This window comes from Polypterus senegalus, chromosome 18, assembly GCF_016835505.1.
Source record: "Polypterus senegalus isolate Bchr_013 chromosome 18, ASM1683550v1, whole genome shotgun sequence".
In the NCBI taxonomy this organism is placed as follows: domain Eukaryota; kingdom Metazoa; phylum Chordata; class Cladistia; order Polypteriformes; family Polypteridae; genus Polypterus; species Polypterus senegalus.
Window position 1 is genome coordinate 37,509,914 of NC_053171.1, and position 11,871 is coordinate 37,521,784.

Consider the following 11,871-nt stretch of genomic DNA (forward strand, 5'->3'; position numbering starts at 1 on the left):
GGCTTTTTCATAAGCATGTTCACAAAATGTAACCCAGATAAGCTCTAGTTAACTTTCACTGGCCACAGAACTCATACTAGGATTATCTCTGTTTAGAAAATAATTCCACTGGTGGTGAAAGTTTTTTATTTCCCATGAATGAACAGAATGTAGACTTAACGTAAGTCTGTTTTAGCTCCAGTATTTTCAGGTACCCCATCAAGCATAATGCAAGAAAGTGAAGAAACAAAAAGGATATTTGGATCAGGTGTCAGTATTGATGATGGAAATATTAAAGACAATAGATGGATAAGATGTTAAAAGTAATATATGCTTAATCAAAGGGTTCTGAATGTTAAAAGAACAAGTTTCCCTATGAATACAAGACAGGGCAAGAGCCATCTTATGAACATGTTTTGAACTGAGAACAGCAGTAAAAGGACTTCTTTGCAGCAAACTATCATGTTGCATTAGAGCAGTGGTTCCCAACCATTTTCTAAAGGTGCTTAGCATAGAAATGTTTGATTTATGCTCTACAAAAGTAATATCACATTGAAGATGAAATTAAATTTGAAATTTTTGAAACACAAACTGAACCTCATATGGGTGAGCACATTGAACTCAAAAAACAAGCTTTTAATTCTGTGCATAAAATTGAAATATAAATTGAGCAATTTACCTTTTATACATCTCTGTAACCTTGTGGATGTTTCCCCTGAGAAGCTTAGACACTTGATTGACAATCCATGGGTTGGGGTATCCTGCAAAGTATCAAGCAATGCGAGGAAGTGGCACACTATCAATGATTGAGGGGTCTGGGGGATTGGAGAACCCTGTGAAGCGACAGGTGCCGATGCACCACTAAGCAATGAAACACAGTCGATGAGGCCTGTCCCCAGATAACATCTGCACTGCAGTTCAAAGACAGATGCACTGCTCAGTTAAAATTGCTGTGCTACTGCCAGGATTGCCAGCAGGAGAGATCTGCTGAGTGTAAGCAGCAGGTGTTGCATCCAATTCAGCCCCCTTGTCCCCACCCAGGCAAAAATGTCAATCAAACCTTGAAATCAGTGACCTTTCATGATCAGGTCTTCCACAGAAATCAATACTAGACCTCACCAGTTTCTATGTTTCATTTCAAAGTCCAAGTTCCATTCTCCAAAAAAAAAAAAAGTTACTGGCCTTTACAAACGTCCTACCCGCATCAGGAACCTGCAAGACTGGACATTTCTGCGGCTCATTCACAGGTGACAATTCTGTACACAGTCCTTGATTCTTTTCATATGGTACAACTGGGGCACTAACTAATAAATGACAGCATGCTGCAAGACACCGATTGCCACATGATAAAATCAGAGAGTACACCTCACTCAATTTTGCCAAATTGCAAAGCCACCTTTCTCTTTGTCGCACTCCCTGAAGCGCAATCTTGCACCCCCTTGAGGTACAGGTACCCCAGGTTGAGAACCCCTGCATTAGATAAACCGCGAAAGTGTAATAACAGATACATAGTATCCCATACATTCTCATCATTAGATAGGTAGATCTTTATTTGTCCCCTGGGGGTAACTTGGCCTTTTAAGGTCTAAAGGAGCTCCCCTAGTGTTTCTTGAAACACTTCTGCTGAATACATTGTTGGCTGAAAGTCCTCCGTGGTACTGTGAGAGAGGATGTGCAGAATTGTTCATAACAGCAAAACCATAAAACGTTCTGGAAAATATTTCTCTCAGTAGGTCCTCCTGTACAGGCCGTGTGTCATGTTGCAACTGAGGAGAGGCATTCATCATGGGCCATAGTAGTAAACAGATCAGTAACAAAAAAATCTTAATGTAATTGTAATCTCTATCTTCTCACTATTTTAAAGTTGGTTTGTTATGTGATCCTAAATTATAGTGGGCAATGGATAGCTACAATTCTGCACCCTGTTGTGACATGATGTTTTCTCAATTGACAATTGCCTAGAGGAAAAAGATTTTCTGGCAAGAGATGGCAGGGTGGGTGCCATTAAGGTCCTAGCAGTCCATACTGATGAATGGTATAATAGAAAAAACCCCTTCCCGAAAGCTTGTGGAAGGTTCACTAGTAATGAATTACAACAGACTAAATGAATAAAAATTTGTAAAACACATGTTTCTGCTCACCATTGAGTTTTTTTTGTTGACCTTCAACTTGCACAACGCCCCTGGGCTTTATTGTCCAACATGCTACCCTGATTATGAACAGCCCTGGATAACCCCTTGCTGTTTTTTTGTATAGCTACCTACCAACTAGTACATTTTGTTTCTTTCTCTTATGATTTCAGGCCTTTTGAACCTGACCATGCATGTTCCTTTTATGCTCTTCTACACAATGCCCCAATGCAGGCTTAGAACAGTAAATGGAATACAATGTTTCTCAATGGCCTCTTTGAGAATGAAAATCAGAGATTAGCACAGAAAGTTTAATTCTGCTTTTTTTAGCATTGGATATGTGGGCAGTCCCTTTGTACAGATCTGAATTTTTTCTTTTAATTGTGACAGACATGGTGTTCCTGTGTATTTTTTGAAATTGGGAGCATCAGTACTTGGTTTCCAAACAACCATCTTGGTAAAAGAAATGAGCAGACCTCATACTATCTTCATTCACCATAATGCCGCATTTTCAGTTTCACCAGTGGTTAACATAAACAGGAAACAGAAAACCTGTCTCCTTTATGCCGCCTCATGATGTTTCCTGTCAGTTTCATGGCTTTTCTACTTAGCATTTCTTCAATGAAAAAACAGCCTTGGTTGGGGGTGGGTAGATTTAGAACGTGTAGATGTCACTTCTGGTAACAGCCAGCGACATCCACCTCGATACAACATGTGACGTAGTTGTGGGGCTTGCCCTAAACCTTGCTTACAGTAAGTCAGTGATGCGTTAACAGCCTCTGCATGCTGTAAAAAACATCTAGTGGTGTTGCATCAGAATTCCCCCCCCTACACAAAGGGAAAAAAACGGTTGACCCCACATCTATTTAAGTTCAGTGTGCTATGTATGAAATATCCGGAAATGTGGCTAACAGTAAGAATTCAGTGACCGTAACAACTAACTTATTACTGCCATAGAGCCTTGCCAAGTCCTTACTATTTAACCAATGCAAACTAGGCCAGATGATCAAAAGGCACAGTTTTATATTTTTATAGTTTTTTATATTTTCACAGACCTGAAAGAGCAAAGCCCACAAATGCTTTCTTAAAATGTATTTATTTTTTTAGACCTGTCTTAACATGTGGGTCTTGTGTTACAATTTTCCCTGTTGTACCACTTTACTGGACTAGAGCAAATCTACATTGCTCTGTTTTTCATTTTTACTGATCAACCAATAATTTCATTGTTTCATGTATAAAAAGTAGAGATCATTATCAGCTAGGAGGGAGCATCTGCTCCAATATTTAGAGGAAGCAAGCAGAAAGAGACTTGTTAGTGGTGCACTTCATTAATTGAAACGCCATGGGTTTGTTTTTTGAACATCCGTATTACAAATCTTAGCTAGAAAGAGAAGCACGATGAACTGAATGATCTCTTACCCTCTGAACACTCTCTCCCTCGGTCCTTCCATTATGAAGTCGTCCCGGATGGGGCCTTTACCTAACCGTTTGTCACGACATGCATATTGTTAAGTAAAGAAGTAACATATGTGGGTAAGTACGTGTAGAAGAACATCAAAGAAATCTTGTCAAGAATTTTCCACATCCTTTGTGCCCAGTGCTCCCATGACAGGCTTTGATAACTTGCATGTTTGTACTGGAAAAAGCAAACTGATATCTAATTAACTAGCAAAGAAAGAAATAAAAGAAAGCAGGTGGCATGCTAGTGTACTGCTTACACTTTAACAAACAAGAAATCCCTGATGTTCAATACTTGCTGAGAACATCAGTGTGGAAAGAGTAAAAGGGAGCAGTGATGTTTGAAATTCAATGTTATAACTTCTTTTTTTGTTATGAAGTTTTATATACCCTACATATGCATTCTCCAAATGCACCAAACTGGGTGCGTTACCACGATTAAACTATTACGTGAAAAAATGCCATTGCACAGCTTTATATCCTGTGGTATCCTTTTAGAGTTCTTTCACTGGAAAAAATCTAACTCAGAAGATTTTCTAGCTATTGTATTTACAGAAATGGACATGAGGTGGTAGAAATTTTCCCCCAGGATCATAGGGATGTGGCCACTGGAGGTGAATTTTTTTTTAAATAATTGTTAAACTCTTACTCCTTCTTTCAGGAGAGTGAAAATCTGGAAAAAGAAAATGCAGCCTTACGGAAAGAAATTAAGAGACTGACAGAAGAAGCCAAGTACCTCTCAGCAGTGCTCAGCAGTCATGAGCCCCTCTGTTCAGCGGTCACCTTACAGGCCTCTGATATTGTGTACTCTTCGCATGGACCCTTCCACCAGACCCACATCAGTTCCTCTCGCTTCCAACACTGATCAGCACACAACAGACTGAAGCATACTACCAGGAATTGGACACGGACCATGTCGGCACTTTTCATCTGGCCCTAATTTTGTCTTCCGTAGAGCATGGACCATTTATAGGAATTTTCTACCAAACTAGACTGTAGTGATAAGGAACTGATCTCAACCTTGGCTGCATGATGCCTTTCTATGTTGTCTAACTTCATCTTGCTTTCAATAATGTCTTTTAAAAGAACTCGTATGAGGGATTTTCAGTATCAGGACAAAGTATTGTGACAGTTCGCAAGTTTATTTCTTATGAAATAATTTCACACATACTGTATATACTATGTGTTAGGGAGAAATGAGATAGAGTACACTGCCACCTAGTGATCAAATACTAGTTTTACTGTACGTGCAGAGATGTTTTAAGAAAGGCACAGTTTCTCTAAGAGGAAGCAAAAGATTTTGAGAATTCCTTCCAGCATTCACAGAACTAATTCCTGCAGGATCATTTTAATACTGTATAAGATTTTAAGATCTGTGTTTCCTTCTGAATGGAGATGATTTTTGAACTGATGCCAGATAGAGCAACTGGAACAAAAAAAAAAGTTTTCTGATGTTCTGGTGTCTAATAAAATTTGCATTCATTATACAAGAATGCTGATATATATTGTGCGTATTGTATCAAAAGGGACGAATAGGTGCGTTTCACTTTTATACAAAAAAGTGTGTACTGTAAAGCTTTTACTCAGACAGTGTGAATAGTATTTAATGTATTGTTACAGTATATTAGTAAGAGTGAGAGAAAATGTAACCCATTAATCTGAATATCTACCTCTACTCAAGCTGTCATTCCACTGCAGAGTGAAAGCCAGTATGTTGTTTTATCTTAAAATCTTTTTTTTTTTTTTTTCCTTTTCAGAAGGTCTGAAGCCACACGTAAGCAAAGACTTCTACTGGGTAAATGTTACGGGTACATGATGATCTTTTGCATACAGTATGCTGTATGTGGTTCATTTATGAATTCAATGTAGTACAGTATTAGCTTTCAGCTAATTTAGATTCAGAGAAAGATTGACTTTGTAGTTCCAAAGGTGTCATGGATTACAATTCAGCTAGAGAAGCTTAGAAAATGTATGTAACATGAAATACCTTGAGTAGGTATAAATGTTTCAAAATAAAAGTCGATTTCTGAAATATACCATACACTGCCTGGAATAAACACCATCAGACACAGCAATGCCAGATGGTTTATCTATAATTAATTGCAATAAAATCTTCAGGCTGGTCCTCCTGTAGATCATATAAACAGAAATAATGAAATTCATCTATGAAACCAGGCAGGCCGCGACTCTCATTTGTTCCAGAAGTGAATGAAAGAATGCACGGAGGCCCATCTTCCCAATGCTGTACATTCGTATAGAGTGTTTCTTCTGTTGTATTAAAACAGAAGTACAAGTAAGAAGTAAGATCGGTGTCTTGTACACCTTTTAATTGCTTTTAATGAATATTTGTATATAGAATGTATTACTGTTCATTACTTTTTTTGGAGACAAGTATGCATTGATTATTTTGTCTGTGTATCTTTGTTTAGCCTTACATCCATGCAATTTCAACATACAGGGTAAATCAAAAAGAACTGAGCACTTTCAAATATAGTATCATATATCATATAGATATTTAATCTAAACCAACTTGTAAAAGAGTCTTAGTCACACGAATGATCAATATGTCCCCTCATGTAGTCTAATTCGTCCCAGACTCTGTGTTGCCCTTCATTGCAGATGGGTGACATGGCAGCTATGATGCATTCTTTCATTTCCTCAAGTGTCAAAATCTGGGAATAAAAAACATGAAGGGTATACAACATGTTCATACAATAGCCATGGAGTTACAGTATATGTTTTGAAGCGTCCAGTTCTTCCTCAGTCACCCTGCATTTCAACATTCTTGAATTAATCACAGGAAAAAGTGAGTGGAGAACCTTTTTAGTATGAACTTTTGGTTGATATTGTGGATTTCTTAGAGCTTTGCTGGCTATTTTTTTCTATTTTTTATATTTTTGCTGGTGCGCAGCTATGATTCAAAAGATAATCTCAAAATATTATAAGATGAAACTTTTGGACAGGGTTTTTATTTGTCTTATGTACAGTAGATTTCTCAAATTTAAACTTTAATTTATGAAATAGGGAAAACTTTACTGTGTTGAGTATTGTGAAAATCATAGCTACGTTTCCATTTTGTGTTATGTTTAATGTACTTGTATATTAAAAATATATATACTTATAGCAAAAAACATATCTACTGTATGCAATCTGTGTGAATACTGGCTGAGCCATCGTTCTGCCTTGTGCCTATTCATTCCAGAAAAGACTGCGGTTCAAATGGGATACAGAAAATGGATGGATGGATGAATGAATGTAAATATCTCATGAATGTGATAATATATGAACATACCCAAACTATGAAATATTTTATAATCTGCAAAGTGCACAGTACTTGTATGACCGTGTTTACATGTTTGTTATACTTTTCCTAGAAAATTTCTTTCATGCTTCATTAAGTATATTTACTACAGTATTTTCTAAGTACCTTTTTTGTATGGATTAGGTATATTTTTATGCCTAGATTTATGAATGTATTTTACAAGTATTTTTGTGTATTGCTCATTTTGGGTGTAATTGAATGTATGACTTCTTGAGTAATCTAGTCTGTTTTAAAATGCTTGATGTTTCACTAAAGCTGGGAATGGCCTTAATAAATTTGGAGTAAATCTGGGTTGGCATTGAGTTTTTCATTATTCTGTACACTAATACATGTCATAATGACAATAATAGTATTTTTGAATAATTGGGTGACATTCTTATTTTGCATGCCTTCTGGCAAAGTGGCTGAGATCTGATGAGGTCGTATTTTAACCGTGGCTCTTCTCCAATGTGTTAAGCATTCCGACAGTTGACGTTCCATGCATCGTTTTTGTTCCATCTGAGTTCTGGAGGACTATAATTCCCTTTTTGATTAAGCTGTCACCATTGTGTTGTACCCTCCTGCTTTCTCAGTAAAGGACTTCATTGTGCTTTGTGAAATTATCTATGCCTTGGCTTTCTTGTGACATGCTCGTGACTAGTCCTTTTCCATGACCTTGTCCTGGAGTTGTTTTAAATGTACTTTTTCTTCATGCTGCATTTTTTGTTGAAGGCAACCAGTGGGACTTTCTACAGCATATTTAACCTGAATTTATGCAAGACTCTCTTTTTATACAAATGAACTCTAGTCATTCAATTGCATATCTTCCACAGATAACGATTTGTGCCAGTTTTTTTTAGGCGAGTCATATCAAGGAGAAAAATACTTTTTATTTTTACAAGTATCTGTTTACTCACTCTTTTCCAGAGCCAAGTGTTGCTTTTATAGCCCCTCTGCAAACATACCGTGGAATGTGTGGGTCTTGAAACTGGATGGACAGAACCTGAATAAATTAAGAAGAATCTGAATTCTTTCACTGTAACATTACAGGTTTATATTTGTCAAATCAATGTCAAAAATATAAATTAAATACATGCATCAAGACAGCATATATGTCAACAGTTAGGTGATGAATGCTATTTGCTTAAATTATAGTGGAACAGAACCTGCCCGATTTTCCTCATCTTGCACCCTCGTCCATGCTGGAAAAAATCTTGCTCAATTTCAAGGACTCAGCCACCATCTCTGCAATATATAAAATTATTTTACAGTCCCTCCCTTTCAAAGATCCAAGAGGACACTGGGAAAAAGATCTCTCAATTAATATATCAGAAAAGGAGTGGAAAATAGCAATGCAGAGAATTCCAGCCTCACTGGGTCACATGTTCTGGGCCTGCACCAAATTAACATTATTCTGGACCAAAATTTTTAATTACCTCTCAGACAGCCTTGGACTCACAGTCCCTCCTAACCCATTAACGGCTGTGTTTGGGGTTCTTCCAGATGGCTTTAAAGTGGAGAAGGACAAACAAATTGTGATTGTATTCACTACACTGTTGGCACGCAGACTGATTCTGATAATCTGGAAGAATTCAAACTCTCCTCTTTTAAGTCAGTGGGAAACCGATGTGTTATACTATTTGAAACTGGAAAAAATCAAATACTCAGTTAGAGGATCTGTATAGATTGTTTTCAAAACATGGCAGGATCTAATCAGTAATATTTTAGAATAAGCTCTTAAAGCACAGAGGAAGCAATTATTTCTGTATAACTTAGCAATTTAGATATGTTTGCAAGCCTTAAGTTTTACTTTGTTGGCCTTGCTGTCTCTCTCAGGGGTTTGGGTCGATTTGCTCTCAATCCTACGTTCTGTAAAAATTGATTGATTTGTATGGAATGATTGCAATAAAATTAATAAAATTTAAAAAAAAAAATTATTGTGGAATTGAAAGTCAGGATTTTGGTTTTAATGACAATGAACTAAAAGAAAATGTCTGCTTGTGTACAGCATTGTGTGAGCGTTAAACAGGAGTATGATAATGTTTTCATTCTTCATACGTTTTCCTGGGATACCAGATGTAAAGCATGAATGAAGTGAGAGATGAAAACAGAGAAGGTTGTTCACTGGTAGGATAAATATCAGAGCGGAACAAGAAAAACAGCTTGGGTTCCACTGCTTTAATTTGTTAGGTATAAAGAAAAATGAGTGTAGCCATGGTCTGGAGAGCTAGGTGACGCTGGTAGTATCTTTTGAACATGACATGCCTCGCAGTTAGTAGACCCGGGTTCGTTTCCCGGGTCCTCCCTGTGCAGAGTTTGCATGTTCTCCCCGTGTCTGCATGGGTTTCCTCCCACAGTCCAAAGACATGCAGGTTAGGTGCATTGGCGATTCTAAATTGTCCCTAGTGTGTGGTGGGTGTGCGCACTCTGCGGTGGGCTGGCGCCCTGCCCGGGGTTTATTTCCTGCCTTGTGCAGTGTGTTGGCTGGGATTAGCTCCAGCAGAACCCCGTGACCCTGTAGCTAGGCGATAGCGGGTTGGATAATGGATGGATGGATGTAGGATTGACTCAATAAAACAGTCTGTGATTATGTATTGTAGTGGGGAGGAGAAAAAAAGAACAGAAGAATCCATGAGCGTTTGTAAATCTCTGAAAGCTTAAAGAGAAACCACTAAAATAAAGCAAAATAAAAAAGCATCAGCAGGGCTGCATCTGCAAACTCCTGCTATATTCTCCCACCCAAGTTCTCTACAGCAGATAAATATAAGCCATGTCCCGCAGAAGTAACGTTAATTTGAAATCATTCAAATTCCACCCTGAATTTTAAATCTTTAAAGTACTCCAAGTCGCTGCATTCTCCAACCATTTCTTCTGGTTATCACTAAAACATGGTAAATTGGACAGACGGTGCCAACATATTCCCAGCAATAGTCTTAATTGTGATCTTCTCCCAGCAGGCTGTGCCCAGTCCATGTTGGTGAGAGGCTTTCACTGGGTCCAAAGAAGATGACCAAACCATCTCATTAACCGGCACTTGATCTGGAAAATCTTTTGCTCTACTTTAAGGACTTTAGAAATTATTGAATTCTTCTGCTTGTCAAGGAAAGTAATCTCACTCTAATGATGACAACCAAAAGATCACGAAATAGGAGATGACCAAGGTCTACACTGACTGACCAGTAAATGAGGGCTTGACAGCTGCTTTATCATCTCAGTCTGGTAGAACATATGACCTTCATTGGTTGTCCTTACAGACCCTCTGTCCCCACTTGTGAACAAGGTACTTGAAATCCTTTATTTGGAGCAGCTGCTTACTATTCTCTATACTAGTCACTATTATCCAGGAGAGGACTATGATCTTCATTTAGTAGGCGATAATTCTTACACTGTGCTGCAGTCTTCTCCATAGTGTTCCAGATATCCAAGTCTAATGATGCCAAGAGAACAGCAACATCTGCAAAGAGGACAGATGGAACCTGTAGGACTCCAAACCTGAATACTCTCCCGACATCGGCTACTCTGTCAAAGAAAGTTACAAGTTCCATGTCCACATTAAATGTACTAAACTTGAGACTAAGTATGCAGACACAATGCTTTGACTCTGCTTCTTCTAAGAAGTTAATATCCACCAGGTGTAGAAGGCATTAGCACTCCTCTGCAGTATACCCATTTTGGGTCAGCATGTCCACACCATTTCTGAGAAAAGCCACAGATCATCCCACCAAATGATTTGTGAGAACTATTTAAAACTGCATAGAAGATGTTCTTCATGGCCACCAAACACTGTCAATTCACTTCAGCCACTACCACATCTTCTTTTTGTTTTGTCCTCTTCATTATATTTGGAGACCTTCCTGCTAACGTTATATAGAAGGCCTCTTTCTTTAAACATGGGGCTTGCTGCTTACCTTACCACTGGAATCCACCAGTGGGTCCTTCACATACTGCTATAGTAGACACTGACCACCTTACACTCACCCACAGGTCCCTGCAGGTGTCTCCACTCCAGGATTGATTCAGGCCCAATGTTTTCAACTCTCATAACTCTTTTGAAGGGGACAAAAGAATCTGAACTGCTGGCATGCACTAATCGTGGAAAGTACGCTACATCTTTGGGTTTTTTTTTGGTCCATCCAGTGTAGCACCAATGTTTACCCAAGAGTTCACAACATACAACCTCAGATACGCTGGTACTTGGTGTTATGAGACATGTAAGTGTTTGAGGATTGTTGTGAGACAGAAAAAGACCAAACGCTGATAAATGCTGACAATAATAATCACAGTCAGGACAAGCAGAGAGTAATAGCCACAAGATAGCAAATGAAAGACAACCAAAAACAAGAGGGTGAAATGAGAAACGAAAGTGAGAGACGAAAGGAAAGTCATCACCAACAAAACAACCTGAAAATAAGGTCTACTTGGTAACATAGCTAAATATGCTGAAGATTTCAATATGTTGTTTATCCACTGAAGGATAATCTAGATATATAAAAGTCAATGTGTGTATGTATGTTCCAGCATTACGTCCGAACGGCTGGAGCGATTTTCATGAAACTTGGTACACTTGTTCCTCATTGGTCGACTAAAAATACTGTAAGGTGAAATCAGCTGTAACCCACCCCCCTTCTGGGTAGGATGGGGGATGATCTTGCGGTCTTGTATGCATGTTATCATCCAGTTGACACGCGGAACGACCACCAGAGGGCGAAGTGGAGGCGACTGCCAGCATTCTTTATGTTTGAGCTCCACTGCGTCCCTCTTGCTTTTGACATTAAATGGAGTTCTACGCGTGGAAGTGTGCGTTTCTGTCCAGCCCGGAAGTGAGACATAGAGTTGGTGTGAGGGCACCAGCTCCGAGGATACGCAAGCGAGGCCAGTACACCGGCAAATAGAAACCTCCTAAGAAAGACAGTAGCTTAGTTGCAAATGCACAAATGATGCGAGCACATCGGCAACACGATTCCTCATAGCAGAGAGATGGCCAGAGTAGTTCTGAAGATTTAA

At 38.6% G+C, this 11,871-nt stretch overlaps 1 protein-coding gene across 2 annotated transcripts in view; it reads left to right on the forward strand.

The window, feature by feature from the left end:
* batf (basic leucine zipper transcription factor, ATF-like) overlaps positions 1 to 7,151 on the forward strand; it is a 33,439-nt gene extending 26,288 nt beyond the window's left edge. For both annotated transcript variants that reach the window (XM_039741319.1, XM_039741320.1), the window contains exon 3: positions 4,228 to 7,151. In XM_039741319.1, coding sequence (XP_039597253.1) covers positions 4,228 to 4,431 — 204 coding nt within the window. In that variant the 3' untranslated portion in view covers positions 4,432 to 7,151. The remainder of the gene's footprint in view (positions 1 to 4,227) is intronic.
* The last annotated feature ends 4,720 nt before the right edge of the window (positions 7,152 to 11,871 follow it).